The sequence below is a fragment of the Montipora capricornis genome, chromosome 2, assembly GCF_036669925.1.
Source record: "Montipora capricornis isolate CH-2021 chromosome 2, ASM3666992v2, whole genome shotgun sequence".
NCBI lineage: Eukaryota > Metazoa > Cnidaria > Anthozoa > Scleractinia > Acroporidae > Montipora > Montipora capricornis.
The window spans coordinates 30,598,144-30,623,898 of record NC_090884.1 but is presented as its reverse complement, the minus strand read 5'-3'; the positions used below and the strand labels follow the sequence as shown (position 1 = coordinate 30,623,898).

At 37.9% G+C, this 25,755-nt stretch overlaps 1 protein-coding gene across 6 annotated transcripts in view; it reads right to left on the bottom strand.

Annotated features, from left to right (window-relative positions):
* The window catches only part of LOC138017970 (uncharacterized), a 60,826-nt gene that overhangs the window by 2,043 nt on the left and 33,028 nt on the right, over positions 1 to 25,755 (bottom strand). For 3 of the 6 annotated variants that reach the window (XM_068864929.1, XM_068864934.1, XM_068864928.1), the window contains 15 exons: positions 24,803 to 25,090; positions 23,475 to 23,762; positions 22,147 to 22,434; positions 13,515 to 13,843; positions 12,280 to 12,421; positions 4,969 to 5,082; positions 4,527 to 4,640; positions 4,295 to 4,408; positions 3,531 to 3,644; positions 2,986 to 3,099; positions 2,503 to 2,616; positions 2,042 to 2,155; positions 1,495 to 1,608; positions 953 to 1,066; positions 408 to 521 (listed from right to left, as the gene is read on the bottom strand). In XM_068864929.1, coding sequence (XP_068721030.1) covers positions 408 to 521; positions 953 to 1,066; positions 1,495 to 1,608; positions 2,042 to 2,155; positions 2,503 to 2,616; positions 2,986 to 3,099; positions 3,531 to 3,644; positions 4,295 to 4,408; positions 4,527 to 4,640; positions 4,969 to 5,082; positions 12,280 to 12,421; positions 13,515 to 13,843; positions 22,147 to 22,434; positions 23,475 to 23,762; positions 24,803 to 25,090 — 2,475 coding nt within the window. The remainder of the gene's footprint in view (positions 1 to 407; positions 522 to 952; positions 1,067 to 1,494; positions 1,609 to 2,041; positions 2,156 to 2,502; positions 2,617 to 2,985; positions 3,100 to 3,530; positions 3,645 to 4,294; positions 4,409 to 4,526; positions 4,641 to 4,968; positions 5,083 to 12,279; positions 12,422 to 13,514; positions 13,844 to 22,146; positions 22,435 to 23,474; positions 23,763 to 24,802; positions 25,091 to 25,755) is intronic. The other 3 variants (XM_068864931.1, XM_068864932.1, XM_068864930.1) reach the window with 2 other exon arrangements.

Sequence of the window (25,755 nt, the reverse complement as noted above, 5' to 3'; positions counted from 1 at the left end):
CGTCTTTATCGTCCAATACAAAAAAAAAAAAAAAAAAAAGAAAAAGAAAAAATAGAAAAAGCTGTTTGATGAATGATTATTCCCACAAACACCTGTTCCCACTTATGTTAGAACAAAAACTTGACGCTAGACTCCAGACTCTAGACTCTTGCGTATTATGCTAAATGGATCAATTTCAAAAAGCACTAACTGCAAAGCCTTAATTTAAATCGCTGTTAAGTGGACAATACCAAGTGGTTTTATAAAACAAAGTTAGTTTTACGATCCTCTTCGCAATTGATCATTACGCGTTCCTTTGGCAAAAGTAGCAGAGTATTGTTGTTATCCAAAAATACGCATTTTCTTGATAAATAGAAACTTTTTGGTTAACCTTAACACGGCAAAAACAATATATGTTGGATCATTACTTGTTTCGCAACTGCTGCCAGAGTATCCTCGCGCGCAGTCACAACGATGGCCTCCAATGAGATCCACACATGTGGCTCCGTTCTGGCAAGGATTCGGTGAGCACTCGTTAATATCTGAAAATACAATGACACATTTTGCGATTTCACTGTAGTAAACATATTGCCAAATATATTACCTCTTCGTATTTATATCTATGCCGCTCGTCATATAGAAGCTGATGGGAGGAAATTCCACTTCTCTGATGTCAAAACGGTTCATTCCATGAGCCATGTTCAAAATACAGTTAGGACGAGTAGCAAAATTTACCATTAACACCTATTTTACCAATAATGTATTACGCTTAAGGGATCAATTCAGAAAGCAGAAACTACAACATCTTCAAATCGCTATTGATCGGACACGACGATGTGTGATTACCACCAAAGTCTTATAAGTTCCTCATAATTGATCATTACGCGTTCCTTTTCTTAAAATATTTCCTTGAAAAATGAAAGCCCTTCTTCTGGCTTTAACACGGCAAAACCATATGTCTCTGGAAAATTACTTGTCTCGCAACTGCTGCCAGTGTATCCTTGAGCGCAATCACAGCGATGGCCTCCAACGAGATCTACACATGTGGCTCCGTTTTGGCAAGGATTCGGTGAGCACTCGTTAATATCTGAAAATACAATGACACATTTTGCGATTTCACTGTAGTAAACATATTGCCAAATATATTATCTCTTCGTATTTATATCTATGCCGCTCGTCATATAGAAGCTGATGGAAGGAAATTCCACTTCTGTGTTGTCAAAAGGGTTCATTTCATGAGCCATGTTCAAAATACAGTTAGGACGAGTAGCAAAATTTACCATTAACACCTATTTTACCAATAATGTATTACGCTTAAGGGATCAATTCAGAAAGCAGAAACTACAAGGTCTTCAAATCGCTATTGATCGGACACGACGATGTGTGATTACCACCAAAGTCTTATAAGTTCCTCATAATTGATCATTACGCGTTCCTTTTAAAGTATTTCCTTGAAAAATGAAGGCCCTTCTTCTGGCTTTAACACGGGAAAACCATATGTCTCTGGAAAATTACTTGTCTCGCAACTGCTGCCAGTGTATCCTTGAGCGCAATCACAGCGATGGCCTCCAACGAGATCTACACATGTGGCTCCGTTCTGGCAAGGATTCGGTGAGCACTCGTTAATATCTGAAAATACAATGACACATTTTGCGATTTCACTGTAGTAAATATATTGCCAAATATATTACCTCTTCGTATTTACATCTATGCCGCTCGTCATATAGAAGCTGATGGGAGGAAATTCCACTTCTCTGATGTCAAAAGGGTTCATTTCATGAGTGTCATGTTCAAAATACAGTTAGGAAGAGTAGCAAAATTTACCATTAACACCTATTTTACCAATAATGTATTACGCTTAAGGGATCAATTCAGAAAGCAGAAACTACAAGGTCTTCAAATCGCTATTGATCGGACACGACGATGTGTGATTACCACCAAAGTCTTATAAGTTCCTCATAATTGATCATTACGCGTTCCTTTTCTTAAAGTATTTCCTTGAAAAATGAAGGCCCTTCTTCTGGAATTAACACGGCAAAACCATACGTCTCTGGAAAATTACTTGTCTCGCAACTGCTGCCAGTGTATCCTTGAGCGCAATCACAGCGATGGCCTCCAACGAGATCTACACATGTGGCTCCGTTCTGGCAAGGATTCGGTGAGCAATCGTTAATATCTGAAAATACAATGACACATTTTGCGATTTCACTGTAGTAAACATATTGCCAAATATATTACCTCTTCGTATTTATATCTATGCCGCTCGTCATATAGAAGCTGATGGGAGGAAATTCCACTTCTCTGATGTCAAAAGGGTTCATTTCATGAGTGTCATGTTCAAAATACAGTTAGGACGTGTAGCAAAATTTACCATTAATACCTATTTTACCAATAATGTATTACGCTAAAAGGATCAATTCACAAAGTAGAAACTACAAGGTCTTTAAATACTCATTTCATTGATAAACGGAAACTTTTGCGTGAACTTTAACACGGCGAAAGCAATATATGTTGGATGATTACTTGTCTCGCAACTGCTGCCAGAGTATCCTTGCGCGCAATCACAACGATGGCCTCCAATGAGATCCACACATGTGGCTCCATTGTGGCAAGGATTCGGTGAACACTCGTTGATATCTGAAAATACAATGACACATTTTGCGATTTCACATTTTTGCCAAATATATTACCTCTTCGTATTTATATTTATGCCGCTCGTCATATAGAGGCCGATGGGACAAAATTGTCAAAACGGTTCATTTCATGAGCCATGTTCAAAATACAGTTAGGACGTGTACCAAATTTTACTATTAATACCTATTTTACCAATAATGTATTACGCTTAAAGGATCAATTCAGAAAGCAGAAACTACAAGGTCTTCAAATCGCTATTGATCGGACACGACGATGTGTGATTACCACCAAAGTCTTATACGTTCCTCATAATTGATCATTACGCTTGTTCTGGCTTTAACACGGCAAAATCATATGTCTCTGGAAAATTACTTGTCTCACAACTGCTGCCAGTGTATCCTTGAGCGCAATCACAGCGATGGCCTCCAACGAGATCTACACATGTAGCTCCGTTCTGGCAAGGATTGGGTGAGCAATCGTTAGTATCTGAAAATACAATGACACATTTTGCGAGTTCACTGTAGTAAACATATTGCCAAATATATTACGTCTTCGTATTTATATTTATGCTGCTCGTCACATAGAAGCCGATGGGAGAAAATTCCACTTCTCTGGTGTCAAAACAGTTCATTTCATGAGCCATGTTCAAAATACAGTTAGGATGTGTAGCAAATTTTACCATTAATACCTAGTTTACCAATAATGTATTACGTTTAAAGGATCAATTCAGAAAGCAGAAACTACAAGGTCTTCAAATCGCTACTGATCGGACACGACGATTCATGATTACCACCAAAGTCTTCTAAGTTCCTCATAACTGATCATTACGCGTTCCTTTTCTTAAAGTATTTCCTTGAAAAATGAAAACGCTTCTTTTGGCTTTAACACGGCAAAACCATATGTCTCTGGAAAATTACTTGTCTCGCAACTGCTGCCAGAGTATCCTTGAACGCAATCACAGCGATGGCCTCCAACGAGATCTACACATGTGGCTCCGTTCTGGCAAGGATTGGGTGAGCACTCGTTAATATCTAAAAATGCAATAATACATTATGCAATTTCACAGTTTTACTCATATTGTCCAAAATATTACTTCTTCGTACTTATGTTAGTTAGGGGCCCGGCGATGAGAGAAAATATGCCACAACGGCTCATTTGCTGAGCCATGATCAAAATACAGTAAAGACTTAAAAGGACTTTGTATCAGTTTCCCATACACTTGGTTTCCCACGTTTCTGGTGGTTTCATATTTTAAACTTTAAAAAAGATGACGCATTCACTTTCAAAGGGCAGTTTTACTTGCTTGGCAATCGGCAACCTTCACGATGGCACCATTTGACTACAACTACCAGAATTCAATTCGTTTGGATTCCTAGCGTGGTAAAATAGCAATAGCTCTGGTCACCACGAGACAAGCAAAACCTGAAGGATTCTGTACTTGAAGTGAAATGTCGTCATCATGCAAATGTCCTATTGTTGCCAGTATACCCTAAGGCGCAATTACAGCGGTCACTTTCGAAAAGATCCCAACATGTCGCTCCCTTCTGGCATGGACATGGAGAGCACCCATTAATTTCTGTAGAATAGGACAGGTTTCAGTCTTCTCATCTTGCAATTTTTGAAAAAAAAAAAAAAAAGGGGCAAAATAGCTCACCGCCCACAAAAGGAGATCTCTTGTTACCTGTTTGACAGTTGTTGCCAGTATATCCTGGTTTGCAACCACAGCGGTAACTTCCAACAAGATCCACACAAGTGGCTCCGTTCTGGCATGGGTTGGGCGAGCATTCATTGATATCTTAACAAAATAGGAGAGGAATCAGTGTTTTCGTCTTCAGGTTCAAATTTCCGAGAAAATGGACTTTTTTCCTCAAACATTTCAAATTCAAAATATTTCAAAAACAGTTGTTTGTTACCCGTTTGGCAGTTGTTGCCAGTATATCCTGGTTTGCAATTACAGCGGTAACTTCCAACAAGATCCACACAAGTGGCTCCGTTCTGGCATGGATTGGGCGAGCACTCGTTCATGTCTAAAAAAAGGATGCAAATCAGTCTTTCCATCTCAAAATTCCGCCAAAATAGATATCTTCATTTCTTTTCTTACATCTTTTAAATTCAAACACAAATTTAAAAAGGCAGTCATTTTTTTAGCTGTTTGACAGGTGCTGCCAGTTTATCCTGGTTTAGAATCAGTGCAGTAACTTCCACACAACCAACCAGATCCGCACAAGTGCCTACATTTTGACAAGGGTTGGGCGAGCATTCATTGCTATCTTAAAAACAGGATAGGAATCAATATTTTTATGTTGTCTTGAACTGTTCTCAATTTAAAAGGTTTAAAAAGCATTCATTTGTTACCTGTTTGGCAGTTGTTGCCAGTGTATCCTGGTTTACAATCACAGCGGTAACTTCCAATTAAATCCACACAAGTGGCTCCATTCTGACATGGGTTGGGCGAGCATTTATTGATATCTTAAACATCAGGATAGGACTCAATATTTTCATATTGTAATTTCCGGAAAAATGAACTCTTTTTCTCAAACGTTTCAAATTCAAAAATGTTAAAAGGCAGTCGTTTGTTAATGTTTGGCAGTTGTTGCCAGTATATCGTGATTTAAAATCACAGCGGTAATTTCCAACGAGATCCACACAAGTGGCTCCATTCTGACATGCATTGGGCGAGCACTCGTTAACGAGTTAAAAAAAAAAGGACACAAAACAGTCCTTAAAAATGTATATCTTTATTTCGTTTGTTATATATCTTAAAGTCAAATAGGTGTATAAGGTATGTCACTGCTTTACATACATACATACTTAATTGACCGCTCCCCATAGGGGCTTTTCAGGGCCAATGAAACAGAGCGAAACAACAGAGCAGAATCCCAACTGGCCGGAGGCAAACCAGTTGGCTATTTACAAGTGCAGCTGCGGGAAGTTGAACCAGGGACTACCAGGACCAAATTCAACGAGTGGTCAGAGCGTATCTTGACTGCCCGGGATCTCCGGATCCCAAGGCAAGCGCCCTAACCACTGGCCTACACTGCCTCCTGCTTTTAAAAAAGGCAGTCATTTCTTAACTGCGTGTACATCTTTGTTTACAATCACAGCAGTAACTTCCACACAAGTGGCTCCGTTGTGCAATGGACTGGGCAAGCATTCGTTCATGTTCAAAGAGTAGACATAAATTCCTACATTTTAAGATTCCTGCGATACATTGGTCTCCTCTCTGATATTGCTTCATTAGCTTTTGTTTTACGCTTAGAAATTGGTCTTTTGGGGGCAAACTATTTCTTTACTTATTAAAACGATTATTTCCAGTATATCCTGATGCAGAAATCAGGAGCAATACAAATGCCGGTGTGTTGTCGGTACTGCTTCGACGTAGTAGAGGAATGTGTTTCCATCGTCATCACTTTACTTTAACTTGTATGTTATTACCGAATGTGGGTGATCACTTCTTCCTTGGGAATCAAAACTTGTCACTCCACTAGAATACAATCCCAGACCAATCTGTAGCCACTTATTGGCATCGTTTCTCCTTGATGACCACGCATCTGCTTTGGCAGTCGATTCGAAACATAGTCTACCCTGTGAGGCTGCTTGATTTGGATCCCACTGTGAAGAGGTACTCATTAAATTATTTGTGATCGCGCCGCTTTGCACACCTAGAGCACTCTGGCAATTGCACCTGACTATCAGTGTAACTCATTTGCCTTTAGGAGGGATACCATAGCAGACCACGCCTGAATGATCCTGCGGTTTTAGATTTAACCGAAGTTGCACAAGAGTATTACCTATGTGCTTGTCCTCACCTTAAAAGTAAAGCTTTTTAGTTAAGGTTACTACTGAGATGGGTGGCCCCAGAGAATACCATTATTTGTAAATACAAGAAGCTACAATCAGCCTAAACTCGGGCCTGCAAAAATGCATTGGTGTATGGTATAATTTATAATTTAGCACTAAAGAAAAAAAAAGAGAGAAGTCTGTCCTTCTTACATCGGCCTTACATTGTGCTTCTAATGATGTTCGAATGTGCATATAGTGAAAATCCGGATCCGTATTGTCTTTATTGTAGGTGGTGACATTGACTAATGGACCATGGAAACGGCTAAGCACATGCTAATCGATGGGTATTTTTGCTCGGTGTTTGAGAAAGGAAACGTTGATTTAACGGTTTAAGATGAAACAAAATGACTCATCGAAACATCTTCTGGAGAAAAAAAAATGTGAAAACACCTTTCCAAGATGACCAAGCTTTCGTGCAGTGGTGCACGTAAAGGTCACTTTGTCACGTGTGCGACATGTGAAGATGTGGACTATATCTCCACAAAGTACTTTCAGAAGTACACAAGTTCCTTGAGGATGGCTATGCCAAATAAATCCATAGCAAGAGAATAAAATATTCAAAATATACCATTTTTTGTAATTTAAATACTCGCAATAATATGCACCCAATTGTCAAAATAAAAGAATTATATAATTCTCTGTGTTTAAATTTTGGAAAGCACTTATCAAAGACGTACAGTAAGCAAAATCTATTGTGCGACTTCCATGTACATTACCAGTCTGACTTGGGCTGTATTGAATGTGAAAAGTTGTGTTGAACGCTAAGATTTCTGCAGGTAACTCTGTTAACATTATATATGTTTGTCTTGATAAGCTTGATAAAGCCGTGTAGAGTTCATTTCCTACATTCATAATAATTACCAAGTCTGTTAGGGAAGTAGTTAATTTTCTATCATAATTGTATATAATGGCACATAGTGACATAGCTGCACCTTCACTAACAGCATTTGATTGATACACTAAAACATCACCTTGACAGTTGTTTTACAAGGATCAATGGGATGAGAACCAGGGTTTTTCTAGGTTATGTCCCTGCAAAGGTTGAATTTACCAGTAACATGTCATGCGGTGGACCTGACTTTTAACAAGAAACTGTTTCAAAAAACAAAAACAGTAATTCGTTTCCGCAATGGTAAATGTGTGGGTCACTCGGTCTGTCATATTTATTTGCTTCGTCTATTGAAACTCTCGAGAAATAGACAGAAATGTGAACGCAAACTCTTTGAACGGTAAGAAGCCGGTCAAGGAATATTAACCATTATTTCACGGTTGGCGCATTTTCTTTTGTCAATCAACGATCTGTATTTAACTTACACACATAATAAACATTCAACAGACTGAAAGTCCGGGGAGGGTTTGATAAGTAGCAGTGAAGAGGGGGGTTGACGAATTAAATTTTTGGAAAGGGATTTATCTGTATAGTCCCTCGAATGAGGGATTTTGTAGAAACAACCCAAAAACAAATTAAGGCAAATGTATTTTCACCGACAGCCTTCTCTGCAACAAAAAATGAAATTCTAATTATTATAATAACGTCGTGTTACAATTTAAAGTATTTTAAAATTTGAAAGTACACTGATTAAAAGCAGCACGTTCAAATTCATAACAAAGACCCAACATCTCTTTGCCCGGTGCGTTTCATGACAAACTTCAAATTCGTCCTGCAAACTTCTAAGGAATTCCTTTCTGCGGTTTTTTGGTTGCTATCGTTGCACGGAGGCTGTGGTTTGTAAAGGGACCCTCGATTCCAGCGCCTTTTCTTAACCCACTGGACAATTTCCGTACCAAACTGGAAAATGTGCGAAACATATTATTAGGCTATTTCTACAACCTAACGTACATAATTTGCTATTTTTTTAAAACTTACCATCATCAAAATACTTGGACCCACGTCCTTCGCCACTGCCGACTCGGGACACGTGGACAAATATTCATCGTACAGCTGAACGAAACAGAGTTGGGGAGCTGTTGTTTGTGTAATAATGCTAAATTCGCCATTTTGCGTAAGAAGGAGCTCCTCGTCGCTGTCCATAACAGGAACGCATGAACAGACTAGTGGTGCGTAGAAGAGAAATGAGGGACTTTAAGATCTGCGACGCGACGGTAACGAAAACGTCATTTAAAATTGCAAGTTCAGGTTTATTAATCTTTTTCATCGTTATGTCGGCTTGTCTAACTTCTAAAAAATAGTGTAACTCCCCAGGAACTGGATTAGGAGGTGCGGTATTGAATCTACGACAGAAAATTCTAATTCGCTGCTTTTTGTTCACGTTCTCCGTAAAACTTGAGAATTCGTCATTTCACGTCGTAGATCTGCTGAAAACGTGAAAGAAATGTACAAAAATGAAAAATCCACTAGCACAGCGTTCAAAGCTATTGTTTTTGCTCATTAAATATGCAAAATGTGTGACGTTTTCGTTGCCGTCGCGCCATAGATCTTAAACTCCCTATGGTTAACAAGAATCAAAACAACTAAAGAAACGTCCCTTGAGGACTTCATAAATAATTTAAAGTCTGTTATTTTTCAAAAACATGTGAAAATCACGCCGTTATGCCATAAACTTTTTCAAAAGTCTATTTTTCAAAATCCTGTGAAAATCATATAATTATGTCAATTCCATTGTCTTCGTTTCGATCCCACGAAGGTGTGAACCTCCAAATTAGCCAGTACTTGTTCCCTTGAACAAAAGATCTTAATTATTTCATCATAGTAGTATGGATGGTACAATAGTAGTGAAGAATTCAGTTTATTTTTTACAATATTAAGAAAAATAGGTGTCTTTTACATTTTATAAAAATCTATCAGGAATAAAATCATGAAAAACCATGAAATAAGTCAGATAAATACCGAGAACGGAGGTATTAATCAATATACATCCCCAGGGCCTACGACCCTCGGGATGTATATGAATTAATACCTCCGTTCTCGGTATTTATCTCTTACTTCAATAGAAGAACAGATACGTGTTTATGTGCACAATTCATCGAAGCATAAAGTGTACAAATAACCTATCATTTCAAATTCCTTTTTCCTTTTTCCGTGAATCTTCTATTACATGTGTTACATACGAACCATACAATCACTGGTTCCTCTTTAACCCAATTTATTAATGACTTGTTTGCATTACTAATTGATACGAAAAGGGATAACGTGGGATTTTTTTTAACAATATATCACTTTGATCTAACCCAAAATCATTCAGACATTCAAAACGTCCTATGCATGATCCATTTCCTTCGCTTTTGTGTTTGTACTGTCAGAATTATGATTTGCAATAATTCAGGTTCACGTGTATATGTTCAAAAGTGTATTTTTGTATCCCACAGATGTTTAGATTTCCAATTACAAACTCGTACCGGGTATTCCTGATTTCTGTATTAAATTAAACTTTCATTTTAACTTGCGTTTACCTGTTCATCCACGCTTTTGGAAAAGTGTTACATACCACGTGCTTACATTTAAACGCATACCTGAGGTAGCACCTATACTTGAGTTTACGAACAAGTGATCTTCTAGTGATAGGATGAAATGTGGATGACCTCGGTACATTGGTAACCAAATATGTTCCAGAAAGTTTCCTCCTTTTCTGCTTTTATAAAATAGACGTCTCAGCCTTTTCTCTGTAATTCTGCATGGTTCTCGGTCCCGTCCATGTCGATACACACGCGAATCACAACTAAAGTAAACATACTTTCGCATATGGAGACCTGATTTCTCCTTTGGAATCAAGTCTTCATTATCATTGAGAATGAAATAACCGTACAGCCTTTCGAACTGCATCACAATTATTTTCTAAAGAGCTGATCACAGTCTCCACTGATGATATCAAGTCTTGTAAAACTAGAGCAGAATTATATACACAAGATGGCAATATAATATATATAAATTTATATAGCATTTAAACTATAGAATATTCTAAAGCGCTTTACAATGAAAATACATAAATAAATAATAAATACTATTTACAAAATATATAAATATAATGCTTACGAACTAAAGTAAACTGATTCATAAGATGTGGATATAAAAACATCAAAAAATATGTACGTATAGATACAAAATTATAAATATATAAAATAAATCTAAATGCATAAAAGAAAAGAAAAAATATATATATGTAAACTGATCAAAAAAGTTCAAGACAATTATGCAATTAGGAGTCAATAGTAAGCCTTTTTAAAAAGATAGGTCTTAAAATTTTTTTTAAAAGTCTCCAAATTTGCCGGTAGTCTAATGTCAAGTGGTAAATCGTTCCATATTCTTGGTCCGGCTATAGCAAAAGCACGGTCACCTGATTTTGATTTAGATCTCGGTATGAACAGTAGTTCTTTATCATCAGATCTAAGTTTATATCTCCGTGTTGGCTGAATCTGAAGTAAATTAGTCAGGTACACAGGAGACAAGCCATTTACTGCTTTAAACACTAATAGAGCAATTTTGAATTCAATTTTCTGCTTCACTGGAAGCCAGTGTAGTTTTATAAGCGATGGTGTAATGTGGTCGTACTTGGGAATAAAGCATATGACTCGGGCAGCTGCATTAAGCACCTTCTGAAGACGTTCTTGCTGATATGCAGGTAGGCCAAACAGTAGCGAGTTACAATAGTCCAGGTGCGATGTTACAAAGGCGTGGACTAGTATTTTAGTAGAAACAAACTGCAATGAACACGATCGCTGATATGGCTAGTTCAACAAAGGATAAAAGACTATTACAAAGAAACAAACTGTCTACCAATAAAAAACAAAAAACAAAAATACGCAATAAACAAAAAAGTTATCTTCGTAGCCAATGGTATTCTGAGCGGGAGGCTATTTGTTCGTCGTGAAAATGGTACAAGCGTGAGGCCATTTGTTCGCTGTGCCAATGTTTTTTAAATTGTCTTTTGAAGATTCCAACATGGCGTCTAAATTGTTTGTCGAGTTATTTTCTTTGTCGCTCTCATTTTCAGAGTAGTTCTCAATAAAGTACCCGCTGCTCAATAAAGAATTAGTATTTATAGCTGCGTCCATTTCAATTACATTTGAGTGCACTTCACTTTCATTCAGTTCGCGGAACAACCCATTTCGAAGCTGACACTCGACATCTTTTAGTGTGGGTCTGCCGGGAAAAGCGTGTGCCTTTCTTTGTACGTGTTTTGAGCGCCCCAAGAAAAAATCGATTAAGCCAACGCAACGTCGATCTTCAGTAATCCAAACAGCGCATCACAGTGCTCTCCATGATTTTGGATTTAGTGGTTTGCTTTTAATAACCAATGTAGACAGCGCCACGGGAATTCTATTGTGCATTGCCCAATCAAACACCGCCACGTGCTCTCTAGTGTGCATTTTGCTGCACCGGCAAAAAAACCCTAAAATCTAACATGTTTTATAATTCGGTGTCCTCATGGCCCGAGTAATAAGAAAAACAATAAAGTGGTATATAAACCGGTATGCCACCTGAACGTCATCCGTGATCTCGTTTATGGCTGTTTTTTGCTTCAAAAGTTTTTCCAGTAACTTGACGGCAAGAGCATTCAGAAAGATAAAATCAAATCAGTTTTCAGGGTAAAGGGAAAGTATAGAGGGCAATTAAAACGGTCCCAACTATATTTTAACTTACGACACCATATCAAATGGTGAGAGCGTATATGTTTAGCCAAAGTTCGCATACAATCCTTGACCATCAGCATTCCTAATTAGAAATGTCTAGATTTCTAGAGAAGTGTCCTTTTTTCCAAAGTGACCTTAAACCTTTTACAATGAAAATTCAACATTACTTAGGATTACTTTTTTTTTAGAATTTAGTTTATTGTAGAGTCGACAGTGAAAAGATATCATGATTACCTTGTTTGCAGCCATAGACTTCTACTCTCATTGATATGTGGTTGTGCCAAGTGACTGGTCGGAATCGGATGTAACGCGCCATGATTGGTGGGTTTAATATGTGAGAGATGATTGTATCTCGATCCGTATTTGCAATAAATTCCTAAAAATAAGATAATTGGTGAGGCAAAGAACGACAATATTTTTGGCCTCTTTAAAGAATTTCTGATCCATAGCACAACCAATGCCGGAGAATCTACTGCGTGATAATGAGGCAGGAAAAGAAAACAAACAGCGGTTACAAACATTTTCATTTTATACTTGACGTTTCGTATGCTGCAACATACACATAGTATAGTATAGTATAGTATAGTATAGTATAGTATAGTATCTAAAATAGTATACAAAGCCAGTTGTTGGGACTGTGATTCCTTCTACATCGGTAAGACAAAAAGAAGATTGCATGATAGGAAGTCCGAGCATTTCAAAGCTCTTACACAAGTCGATCACGCCTCTGCTGTTGCAGACCATACTATTTCTACCGCCCATAACATCAAATGGGACCATTTTGAAATCCTCGCTACTGGAAAGTCTGACTTGCAGTCAGAAATTAAATTAAAATTAAAGAATCACTATTAATCAGGGACTTAAAACCCTTTCTTAATGAAAACATTGGTAGTGAGAAGCTTTTTCTTTATTTATTTCTTCCGGAAGTATCAACTACCGGCGGTTACGATTTTGTTATAATACTTTGTAACTAATCACCATTGCGTCGCTCAAGTTTTAAAATTTCTGTGTAACAGTATTGACCGTCACTTCTGATGATGTATGTTGCAGCATACGAAACGTCAAGTATAATATGAAAATGTTTGTAACCGCTGTTTCTTTTCTTTTCCTGCTGAAATGAAAATGGCCAAAGAGCAAAAATATTTATGTGATAATGATGCTTACGGGATATCCAATCAATACTAATTGAAAGTTTGAGTAGGAGGTTTGAAAAACAAAGGATAAACTCCTTGGTAGGAGAATTTAAATGGCCATCGAAAACACGCACCCGGCACCGTAAAAGCGCTTGTGGAGCTTAATTCATTCGAACAACTAGTTTTGAAATAGATACAAAAGGCAGAGACGGATTGTTCCATTGTAATGTTTGTCCCCCTGTCTTGTCGACGAACTGGGAAACATTAAAAAAACAGCGAATGTTAATTCCCTCAAAGCAGGTTATGAGCTAGGGATTGGTTACCACCACACCTTACCTTGTCAACGGTCCTTCCTTGTTCTTTGTAGTAACGAAAGGTAACTCCATCGTTACTGTATTGCAGTTTGTATTTTGTAACCCATTGGCTGGCCTGATTCCTTCCTTGTGAAGCTACAGCCGTTACTTTAGTGTACGATTGTCGCAGATCAATCTGCAACCATTGATTCTTATCGTTATTCCTTGAGGACCAGGCACCTTGCTTTATTCCTGACTTTTGGAAGTTAAGTCTTCCCTGGATGGCGGCGTGATTTAGATCCCACTCAGAAGACGCTCTTATTTGCGTATCTTTGATTGCACCAAATTCCATGCCAAGAGGTTGTTGACATTCTGGTTTCAATGAAAAGAAGGTGTTGTTGTCAGAAGCTGTCTCTGGATGCCCACATCCGTTAGAGTAAAAGAACCAATTCGTTACAAACTTAGTACTGATGCCCTTAGTTTGACGTATGCAACAATGTGTAGACATCACACGATAATGGAAAGGGAACACTATTTTCATGAAATGGAATTAACTCCCCTCTTTAACAGAACTAAGCAAATAAGATAATTATCTTATTTTGCAAACATTTCGATTATGGAAAGAAAATTGTGAAGTTCTATGTTCAACGGAAACATCGAATTGAGACCTTCGAGTCTCAAAGTGCGAGTTATGGAGAGAAATATCCTAGCAAGACATATCGTTAAATACCCCTGGAATAAATTGTTTGACAAAAAATGTTCGTCCTGAGCGGATTGTGGGCTACGTTCCCGAGATCACTTATTTATGCTATATAATGCTAATGACACAAAATCTGGCTTCTAAGCGGCCATACTTGGAAAGTACTCTGGAGAAAAAGAGTTAAACTTTTTTCGGACTTGTGCAAACGCCTCAGTAAACAAGAAGAGAAATCAGGAAAAATACGAAAGCTTCTATCTTATTTTGTAAAGAGTGGACAACTCAAATATACTAACCTTATTAATTAAACGGGTCTATAGACACAACCATGCTAAAGACGTCGCTGAATAATTATGGTATGGTGTCGGAGGACTCCTGAAGAGCCAGTAATTTCGAAAGGGAGTGCTCTGGATTAAAATATAACTCGCAACTGTTTAAAGGGAATCTTGGCTGAAACAATATTATGGTCCTAAACTATACTTAATGACCTGCCCGTCATGCTTCAAAGTTAACTTCTTAACTTCTCCACGTTGTTCCCTCACTTAAAGTTCTAAAGTAATTTTTAAAATGCCCCTCACCGCCATGTTTATTTGCCCAATGTTTACTAGGAACATTTCCCACTTTTTAGCGAGGTAAACCTATTCATTAGCATAGCGTTCACAGAGGTTTTTTTCTGTAAGTCCTTTATTTTCTTTGTAAATTCGAGCCGGAGAATGAGACTAAAGAAAAAAGTCATGATTTTGATTAGCATTGCCACGCTATTCTAGTCAAACTAAAAGACGTCTTTGCATCAATGAAGACCAAAAAACAATGCTGTAGTTTTGTTTCCAATAACCATTGGAGTGCACTGAAGCTATTCTATGTTGTTTGAGGCCAAGGATGGAGACGATGGAAATGGATTGAAACTTGAAAAAACTGGCCAGTTTTTTTTCAAGTTTGGAAACAATGTCTTCAGAAAGTCGCCAAAAATGAAATGCGAATAGCTCTTTTTGCCATAAATACATTTGATATCTTCTCGGTGGGTAGTCAGGAATGTTGTACATGTGAGCTAAAGTACTTATTTAGATTTTTACCCAGTTTTGACAAAATCGCGCGCTCTCATTGTCTCGCTATCTCGGATTATCAGCCGATAATCACCTCGACGGACAAAATGGCTGCCAGTAGTCGTTTTGCCACTGTAAGTGAAGATGATTTCGCGTTGAAATGTTTTTTTTTTCTTTTTTGAATAATCACCTGTGTATTTATACTAAAACAATGATTCGCCTCAGGATCAGTGATTATCCGTGAATATTCACATCGAATAATTGTTAATTATTGCCAATGAGATCAGTGATCTCAAAAGTAATACCTTGGACAACTCGTAGTCAAAGTTTGTAGATGCAATAGTTATAGCTGATCGAAGTCAAGAATGAAAACGACTGAAAGCATTAATTCTCATGTTTTCTCCCCAGTTTCAAAGCAACTTAAAAACCTTTCTTTTCAAAAAAAGCTTTTAATTTGTTGGAATGGTTCTGATGCTTATGTTAAATTAGTTTGGAACTTTAGAATCTCATTTTTTATACTTTACCTTAGCATGACATATTCTTGTTGTTATTGGTTTTTATGGGATTTTTACTGAATCCAGTCGGAAAACGAGTCAAATTTAGTCATTTTCGCTTTTTTCTTCTTTTTTTATTCCGTGTCGGGAAGTCTTTCCTGTCACTGCCCTGCTAAGTGCTGCATTTGTGAATAGAGTCTTCTGCGCGTTTTCTGGTAAGTTTCAAGGAGTATTAGAAATGCGTAGATTTTTCTGGTGGACACAATAGAATATTGAGTTAACCTGCAATGGCGTCAAAGTCATTGAAACACAAATGGCGGTTTGGTGGATCTTTAAACAAAATATACCTTTATGGAGCTCAAGAATGGAACGTCAATTGATAAGCAATACAGGCGGTGAAAAATAAACATCTGGAATCTTATTGCGACGAGTAATGGACTTCGACAACAATCGTTCGCCTGTCGAGCCGTAATCAAAGTGAACTGTATTTCTACTATTTTACCAAGGCGGGGTATTGTACGACACTGAAAGCAAATGGAAAATTCTCTGGTAACGTATGGGTTTAACAAAGTCAGAGAAGGAATCGAGCACCTTAAGTGGATCTGTGATCTCTGTTGTCTGGCTATTTGTATTTATTTGTACTCAACTCTGCACAGTGTTCCGGTAACAATTGGAAATTTCACAAATTCCTGTTATGTTTATGTTGTGCTCAACTCTGCACAGTCTTCAGGTAAAAAAATTGTTGGAAATGTGACAGCCAAGAATTATTTGAAAGAAAGCTTATTCAAGAATAAGGTTCTTCAGGAAAGGGTTTTATCTTGAAATTTATTTTGTTGCGTATGATAATTTGACACGTTTCTTCTCTTCACGCACGCAATGAAATAGGAAATATTTGCTGGCAAGTAGGATTTTTATGCTTTCTCATAGTGCTTTCTATCAATTGTTTACATGTAGTACTTTTCTGTATGCATAACCACTTCTCTGTGTATGCCAAGGGGTAAGCAATTCGGCAATTAGTAGTACCCCCTCTTTGTGATATCATGCACGTGATTAGACTGACGCATCCATTCATCTCTACTACTCATTGAGGCAGCAAGATTTTTTTACCCCACCTCCTCCCCCTCTCCTTCCGCTTTTCTCCAAGTTGTTATGCATAATTTTTGGGGTTCTGTAGCACCCACCTTTACTGGGGCCAATTTTGTATTTTGTGAATATACGATTTTATCTTATGATGAATTCATTAAAGGGGCTATGGGCAGCTGCCCATAGCCAATTTAGTCCATCCACTGTTTTTGTGTCATTCTACGGGGCCCCCGTAAACGAGCTTCAGGAAAAAGCGGCCTAGCCTTATGTAGTCGGAATTATATTTTTCGCACATGGGAAAGCATAAAGGAAGGGTGTTTTGCCTCTAATAGCAAATATGTTGTTTCTTTCATACATTTTTCGCTGGAAAAGATAGCCTTTATGAATTTCATCATGTTGTGTAATATTCAAGCTTAAAAAATTTGCATACGTGGGTTGAAATGTGATACGCGAGGAGACAGGAATTTTATCTTTCTGACAAATCATTAATAGGTAGCCAAGGTTTTAACGTCAGAAAAAGATCTGTCTTGTCATTATAGTGTCAATAATGTAAATTGATAGATTACTTATATATGCATTACCATGTCAATAACGCAAACTCTGGTGTTTGAACCCTATTCAGACTTGTACAAAGGCCTAAAATAAGAAGATAAATCCGGAAAAAATTCAAATGCCAGTGTGCTGTGGGTGCTGCTTTGACTTAGAGTAGAGGAATGTGTTCCCATCGCGACTGTTCTCGAACTTGCAATTGTATGTTGTTACTCAAGGCGAGTAATCACTTCTTCCTTCTATTCCCAGATCGATCTGGAGCCGCTGATTGGCATCGTTTATCCTTCCTACCAGGTATCTGCTTTGATAGTGAATTCGAAAATTAGTCTACCCTGTGAGGCTGTGTAATTTGGATCCCACAGTGAAGAGGCACTCGTTTGATTATCTGTGATCGCACAATTAGGGCACCTGACTGTCAGTGTAACTCATTTGCCTTAAGGAGGGATCTATAGGCAGACCACGCCTGAAAGGTCCTGCGGTTTTAGCTTTAACCGAAGTTTTTAACCGAGGTTGCAAAACATGCAGATCTCCTACGTGCTTGTCCTAATCTTAATAGTTAAGCCTTTCTTAAAAACGAGATAAACGTTATAGTAGTAACGATAGGCCACTTTAACCTTGTCCATTCTCTATATCATTCAACTTTTCACATAAGAACTTTTTCCGTTAACTTGACACTGAGGGCTTTAAAAGAGATAAAATCAAATCAGTTTCAGAGTATAGGGGAGAGTTACCAGGGAAATTATTATAAGCTCCTCGAACAAGACTGGAATCACGTTAATGATAACCTTGACCTCGATATTGCCGTGAACTCGCTTCCCTCTACTTTAGAGAAATTTATGAATGAATGTTTTCCAAGCAAATCGATTCGAATGTCTTCTAGAGACCCTCCGTGGATGAGTCCTTTAGTGAAATCGCTCTTGAAGAAGAAAAAAAACAAGATCTAGAATAGGAGGCGGTAGAGATCTAACTGATCTGACGGAGAAGATAGGACGATTAATAGATGAAAATCGCCGAGCTATAGCGTCTGGGAGACTTGGATCGCGAGCCTGGTGGAGGAAAGTTGATCGACTGTCCATGCGTAAAGACAAGTGCAGCTCCGATCCAGACAAAGATTTCATCATTGGTTTAAATGATTATTTTGGCGATATTTGTTTTGATAGGGAATACTCTAAACCAGTTCTTGCCGAGATTGATGTGAACACCCCTGCTTCACAACTATCTACATTTCAAGTGTTTCTCGCCTTATCGCGAATAAAGCGTACTGCCACAGGACCTGATGGGATTCCTTTCTGGATTTGGAGGGATTATGCTGAGATAATTACCCCAGTGATCGAGAATTTATGGAACTTATCTCTTGCTCGGCAGATCTGGCCAAGTCGTTGGAAGGAGGCCAGCATCAATCCACTCCCAAAAGTCGAGACACCAGTCGAATATGCAGACTTTAGAGGAATCAATGTTACTCCAGTTATTGCCAGAACGTTTGAAAGAACAGTGTATAATATTTTTAACAAGAGGTGCCTGGAGGAATATCTAAACAATTCTCAACTTGCGTACCGTTCAGGTGGAAGTTGTGTAAACGCTCTATTGAAAATGCAGCATACATTTCTTGCAGCATTGGATAAACGGGACACCTTAGCAGTGAGAATGTTCACGATGGATTTCTCTAAAGCCTTTGATAATGTTAAACACAATTTCCTAGTTGAAAAGCTGAAACATAGTCCACTTGATGTATTCATTGTTAACTGGTATGCCAACTTTCTAGATAGCAGAAGACAAAGGGTGATTTTTAATAACTTGACATGCCAGTGGAAAATTGTTAACAAGGGAACAATACAGGGAAGTGTCAGTGGCCCATATCTTTTCAACATATTTTTGAATGACCTACCCAATGTCTCACAATGTTTCACAATATCAAACAATATATAACATTTCTTTAGTAGGCGTCACAATTCAAGGTAATTGTAAATTTGGCTTGCATGTCAAGGCCAAGCTCCTAGAAGCCAACAAGTGTTTATTTGTTATCAGAAGCCTACGTAAAGAAGGATATACTCAAGATGAAATAGACCACCTCGTTAATTCAGTTGTGATCTCTAAGTTATTATACGGTCTTTCGGTTTATGCTGCAAGTGTTTCAGATCTTACTGTTATACAAAGGTTTCTACAGAGATGCTACAAGAGGTGTTATACGACGGCCCATAAGAGCCAGTAATTTCGAAAGGGAGTGCTCTGGATTAAAATATAACTCGCAAGTGTTTAAAGGGAATCTTGGCTGAAACAATGTTATGGTCCTAAACTATACTTAATGGCCAGCCCGTCATGCTTCAAAGTTAACTTCTTAACTTCTCCACGTTGGTCCCTCACTTAAAGTTCTAAAGTAATTTTTAAAATGCCCCTCACCGCCATGTTTATTTGCCCAATGTTTACTAGGAACATCTCCCACTTTTTAGCGTGGTAAAACTATTCATTAGCATGGCGTCCACAGAGATTTTTTCTGTAAGTCCTCTATTTTCTTTGTAAATTTCGAGCCGGAGAATGAGACTAAAGAAAAAAGTCCTGATTTGACTTAAAGGGGCATTGTCACGCTATTCTAGTCAAACTAAAAGACTTCTTTGCATCAATGAAGACCAAAAAATAATGCTGTAATTTTGTTTCCAATAACCATTGGAGTGCACTGAAGCTATTCTTTGTTGTTTGAGGCCAAGGATGGAGAGGATGGAAATGGATTGAAACTTGAAAAAAACCGGCCAGTTTCCCTGTTCGGCGGGGTTAGTGTTTGGATGGGAGACCAAAACAATATACCCCTCATAAAACAAAAGCATCGGACCGAAAATACTATTAACGCTAACAAATGCGAACTCAGCAAGGTACAGATCTTGTTAGCTTGCTTTACGCCAAAACAAATATTGATGCAAAAGTAAATAACTATTGATAGACAGTTTTTAGAAAGAGCAGAAGGAAGTCTCCAGGACGGTCGATCGAGAATAACATATTTACGACATAAAAACAACATTAATTTTGAACAGTGAATATAGAATATAAAAAGTTACGATCAGGGACAAACATTTTGGGAGATTTTTGCTACGTTCAAATAAATCGCCAAATGGAAAGTGACATGGCCGGAATTCAGCGGGCGCCGTGATTAAGTTACTGCGGCATGTTTACTTGCCAAACAGTGAAGCATCGGTGTCAAATGATGGCAAGATACCGGGTTTTTGTAAGTGTTATAAGTTTTAAGTGTTATAAAGTTTGACAATGAAATGAGCGAAGTCAAAACAAAGATCACAATCGCCCAACTCTTGTTTATGCAAAGTCAAAATTTACTCTCCAAGACGCGTTCGACGTTATTTATCACCAGGTAATTTCATCAGTTTGGAAATGGCAGCTACTTTATTATTCATCTGCGTCACAATTTTTCACTGATTTTGGGGCTCATTTTGTTGAAACTCGAGCACGCTTCCAACAGGCCTGTGAACTCTTCCTGCTTACAGAGCAATACTAAAAAACTTCTCCCATATCACATTTCAACCTTAAGCTCGGAAATTCAATACACAACATGATATTATAATTCACAAAGGCAGAAAATACCACAGAATCCTTTTCCAGCCAAACATTTATTGAAACAAACAACATATTTGCTCTTAGAGGCGAGAACCTCTTCCTATTTCATTGCGTGCGCGAGGGCAAGAAATTCACTTTGATTTCGGCTCGACGGGCGATAGATTGTTGTCGAAGTCCATTACTCGTCGCTTTTAAGACTCCACCGCCTGTATATCCAATTGACCTGCCATTCATGAGCTTCATAAGGGTATATTTTGTTCAAGGATCCACTAAAACGCCATTCGCGTTACATGAGTTAATCGTTCTACTGTGTCCACCAGAGAAATCTAGGCATTTCCCACTACCCTCTCGATACTAAAAAAATACGCGCAGAAGGCTCTATGCACAAAGCCACCACTTAGCAGGGGAGTGACAGGCAAGACTTTTACCAACACGGAAAAAAATAAAAAAAACAAGAAATAAACGCAGATTCCTACTGGGGTTGCCATACTGGCAACCCAGTAATAAATGCAATTAAAAATTGCTCGACCAATTCTTAAGAAAAAAAGGACTTACACAAACGCCAGTTAACCTATGAAAGACCTTTAATCCAGGTTTGAGTACTGTGTTTTGTAGAGTAAATTGTCATCATTTTTTGTTCAGTTTTGCCCCTCCTTGGTATTAAAAGTACAGAAAATCCTCTCGGTCACCTTTCTTTTGTCTATGCCCCTCTTATTGCAATTGGCGTTGCATTAATTGCCATACAAGAGTACAAGTTGAAGATTACAATTTTACTGCATATGTCCAATCAGAAGCGAGTGATCTTCTTGAATGTATTCTTAATAAATGGGAAATAGCAAAGCAATCAAGTGTCTATTTGAATAGAACCGTTTATTAAATATAGAGTATTTCTTGACTGGAGCGGTGGAATTAAATCTTCTAAAATGCCATGCAACATGACCAGATTTCGCAAAAGCAACATATATACGAGAATATAGTTCATTTTAGTAAAAAAAAATATCAAATAAACTGTACACAACAATTGAAATAATTAGAGCAGAACGCAAATTGCCATTCTAGTTCTATTTCTACAATTTCATGACAAATTTGTACACTGTTAAAGCCCGTCGGATACGACCATGCAAATTCAGTTTTTTGATAAAGATGAAGTACACACTAGTCCTTCGTCCTAGTTCATTAGGTCTTTTTTCCACAAGAAAAGACCGCATTTTATTTTTTGTGCATTTAATAGACACTTCTTTGACATTTTACCTTTGATGATATAAACCTGATTGGCCCATGGTCCACCTTCGCCATCGGAGTCACAGGCTGCAGATGTGCCGTACTTGTCGAAGGTCTGGTCCGCTGTAGCACTGGCTGCGCACCATCCTCCATGTTGAACTGCAAACATCTTGTATCCTTTTCTCATTGCAGCCACGGCGCACTTTGCAATGGCGTTCTTTCGAACACGATAAGATCCATCCAGAATGGAATCTTTTCCTTCCAATGATTGGATGGCTCGATTGGAGGTGTCTTTGAAGCAGCCGATGGTTTCAAAACCTGATGGAAAGTCAATCTTAATATTTACTATATTGCTGTACGATTTTGCAAGACTATGGCACAACATCACAATGGAAATATAAAAGAAGAGGCCGCAAATAAAATTGCCCGTTCGTGAGTGTTATTTGAATTTCTTTATTGTTATTCAACCTAGATCCGCTTACAAAAAGTAAGCGATCTAAACAATCCACCAAGGAAAACGGAAACCGCAAAAAGGAAAACGTTCTGAAAATTGGACGAGTACCTATTAATTCGGAATTGTGCGAGAATATGAAGTGAATTTTTTTTGCAATAAATGCACCCAAAAATTGCTAGACCAATTCTTAAGAAAAAAAGGACCTACAAAAACGTCAGTTAAGCTATGAAAGAGCTTTAATCCAGGTCTGAGTACTGTGTTTTGTAGAGTAATTTGTCATCACTTTTTGTTAAGTTTTTTCGTTCCTTGGTATTAAAGGTACAAAAATTCCTCTCGGTCACCTTTCTTTTGTTTATGCCCCTCTTATTGCAATTGGCGTTGCATTACTTGCCATACAAGAGTACAAGTTGAAGATTACAATTTTACTGCATATGTCCAATCAGAAGCGAGTGATCTTCTTGAATGTATTCTTAATAAATGGGAAATAGCAAAGCAATCAAGTGTCTATTTGAATAGAACCGTTTATTAAATATAGAGTATTTCTTGACTGGAGCGGAGGAATTAAATCTTCTAAAATGCCATGCAACATGACCAGATTTCGAAAAAGGAACATCTGTACGACAATAAAGTGCATTTTAGTAAAAAAAGGTCAAATAAAGTGTACACAACAATTGAAATAATCGGAGCAGAACGCAAGTTGCCATTCTAGTTCTATTTCTACAATTTCATGACAAATTTGTACACTGTTAAAGCCCGTCGGAACAAATACGACAATGCAAATTCAGTTTTTGATAAAGATGAAGTACACACTAGTCCTTTGTCCTAGTTCATTAGGTCTTTTTTCCACAAGAAAAGACCGCATTTTATTTTTGTGCATTTAATAGACACTTCTTTGACATTTTACCTTTGATGACATAAACCTGATTGGCCCACGGTCCACCTTCGCCATCGGAGTCACAGGCTGTAGATGTGCCGTACTTGTCGAAGGTCTGGTCCGCTGTAGCACTGCCTGCGCACCATCCTCCATGTTGAACTGCAAACATCTTGTATCCTTTTCTCATTGCAGCCACGGCGCACTTTGCAATGGCGTTCTTTCGAACACGATAAGATCCATCCAGAATGGAATCTTTTCCTTCCAATGATTGGATGGCTCGATTGGAGGTGTCTTTGAAGCAGCCGATGGTTTCAAAACCTGATGGAAAGTCAATCTTAATATTTACTATATTGCTGTACGATTTTGCAAGACTATGGCACAACATCACAATGGAAATATAAAAGAAGAGGCCGCAAATAAAATTGCCCGTTCGTGAGTGTTATTTGAATTTCTTTATTGTTATTCAACCTAGATCCGCTTACAAAAAGTAAGCGATCTAAACAATCCACCAAGGAAAACGGAAACCGCAAAAAGGAAAACGTTCTGAAAATTGGACGAGTACCTATTAATTCGGAATTGTGCGAGAATATGAAGTGAATTTTTTTTGCAATAAATGCACCCAAAAATTGCTAGACCAATTCTTAAGAAAAAAAGGACCTACAAAAACGTCAGTTAAGCTATGAAAGAGCTTTAATCCAGGTCTGAGTACTGTGTTTTGTAGAGTAATTTGTCATCACTTTTTGTTAAGTTTTTTCGTTCCTTGGTATTAAAGGTACAAAAATTCCTCTCGGTCACCTTTCTTTTGTTTATGCCCCTCTTACTGCAATTGGCGTTGCATTACTTGCCATACAAGAGTACAAGTTGAAGATTACAATTTTACTGCATATGTCCAATCAGAAGCGAGTGATCTTCTTGAATGTATCCTTAATAAATGGGAAATAGCAAAGCAATCAAGTGTCTATTTGAATAGAACCGTTTATTAAATATAGAGTATTTCTTGACTGGAGCGGAGGAATTAAATCTTCTAAAATGCCATGCAACATGACCAGATTTCGAAAAAGGAACATCTGTACGACAATAAAGTGCATTTTAGTAAAAAAAGGTCAAATAAAGTGTACACAACAATTGAAATAATCGGAGCAGAACGCAAGTTGCCATTCTAGTTCTATTTCTACAATTTCATGACAAATTTGTACACTGTTAAAGCCCGTCGGAACAAATACGACAATGCAAATTCAGTTTTTGATAAAGATGAAGTACACACTAGTCCTTTGTCCTAGTTCATTAGGTCTTTTTTCCACAAGAAAAGACCGCATTTTATTTTTGTGCATTTAATAGACACTTCTTTGACATTTTACCTTTGATGACATAAACCTGATTGGCCCACGGTCCACCTTCGCCATCGGAGTCACAGGCTGTAGATGTGCCGTACTTGTCGAAGGTCTGGTCCGCTGTAGCACTGCCTGCGCACCATCCTCCATGTTGAACTGCAAACGTCTTGTATCCTTTTCTCATTGCAGCCACGGCGCACTTTGCAATGGCGTTCTTTCGAACACGATAAGATCCATCCAGAATGGAATCTTTTCCTTCCAATGATTGGATGGCTCGATTGGAGGTGTCTTTGAAGCAGCCGATGGTTTCAAAACCTGATGGAAAGTCAATCTTAATATTTACTATATTGCTGTACGATTTTGCAAGACTATGGCACAACATCACAATGGAAATATAAAAGAAGAGGCCGCAAATAAAATTGCCCGTTCGTGAGTGTTATTTGAATTTCTTTATTGTTATTCAACCTAGATCCGCTTACAAAAAGTAAGCGATCTAAACAATCCACCAAGGAAAACGGAAACCGCAAAAAGGAAAACGTTCTGAAAATTGGACGAGTACCTATTAATTCGGAATTGTGCGAGAATATGAAGTGAATTTTTTTTGCAATAAATGCACCCAAAAATTGCTAGACCAATTCTTAAGAAAACAAGGACCTACAAAAACGTCAGTTAAGCTATGAAAGAGCTTTAATCCAGGTCTGAGTACTGTGTTTTGTAGAGTAATTTGTCATCACTTTTTGTTAAGTTTTTTCGTTCCTTGGTATTAAAGGTACAAAAATTCCTCTCGGTCACCTTTCTTTTGTTTATGCCCCTCTTATTGCAATTGGCGTTGCATTACTTGCCATACAAGAGTACAAGTTGAAGATTACAATTTTACTGCATATGTCCAATCAGAAGCGAGTGATCTTCTTGGATGTATTCTTAATAAATGGGAAATAGCAAAGCAATCAAGTGTCTATTTGAATAGAACCGTTTATTAA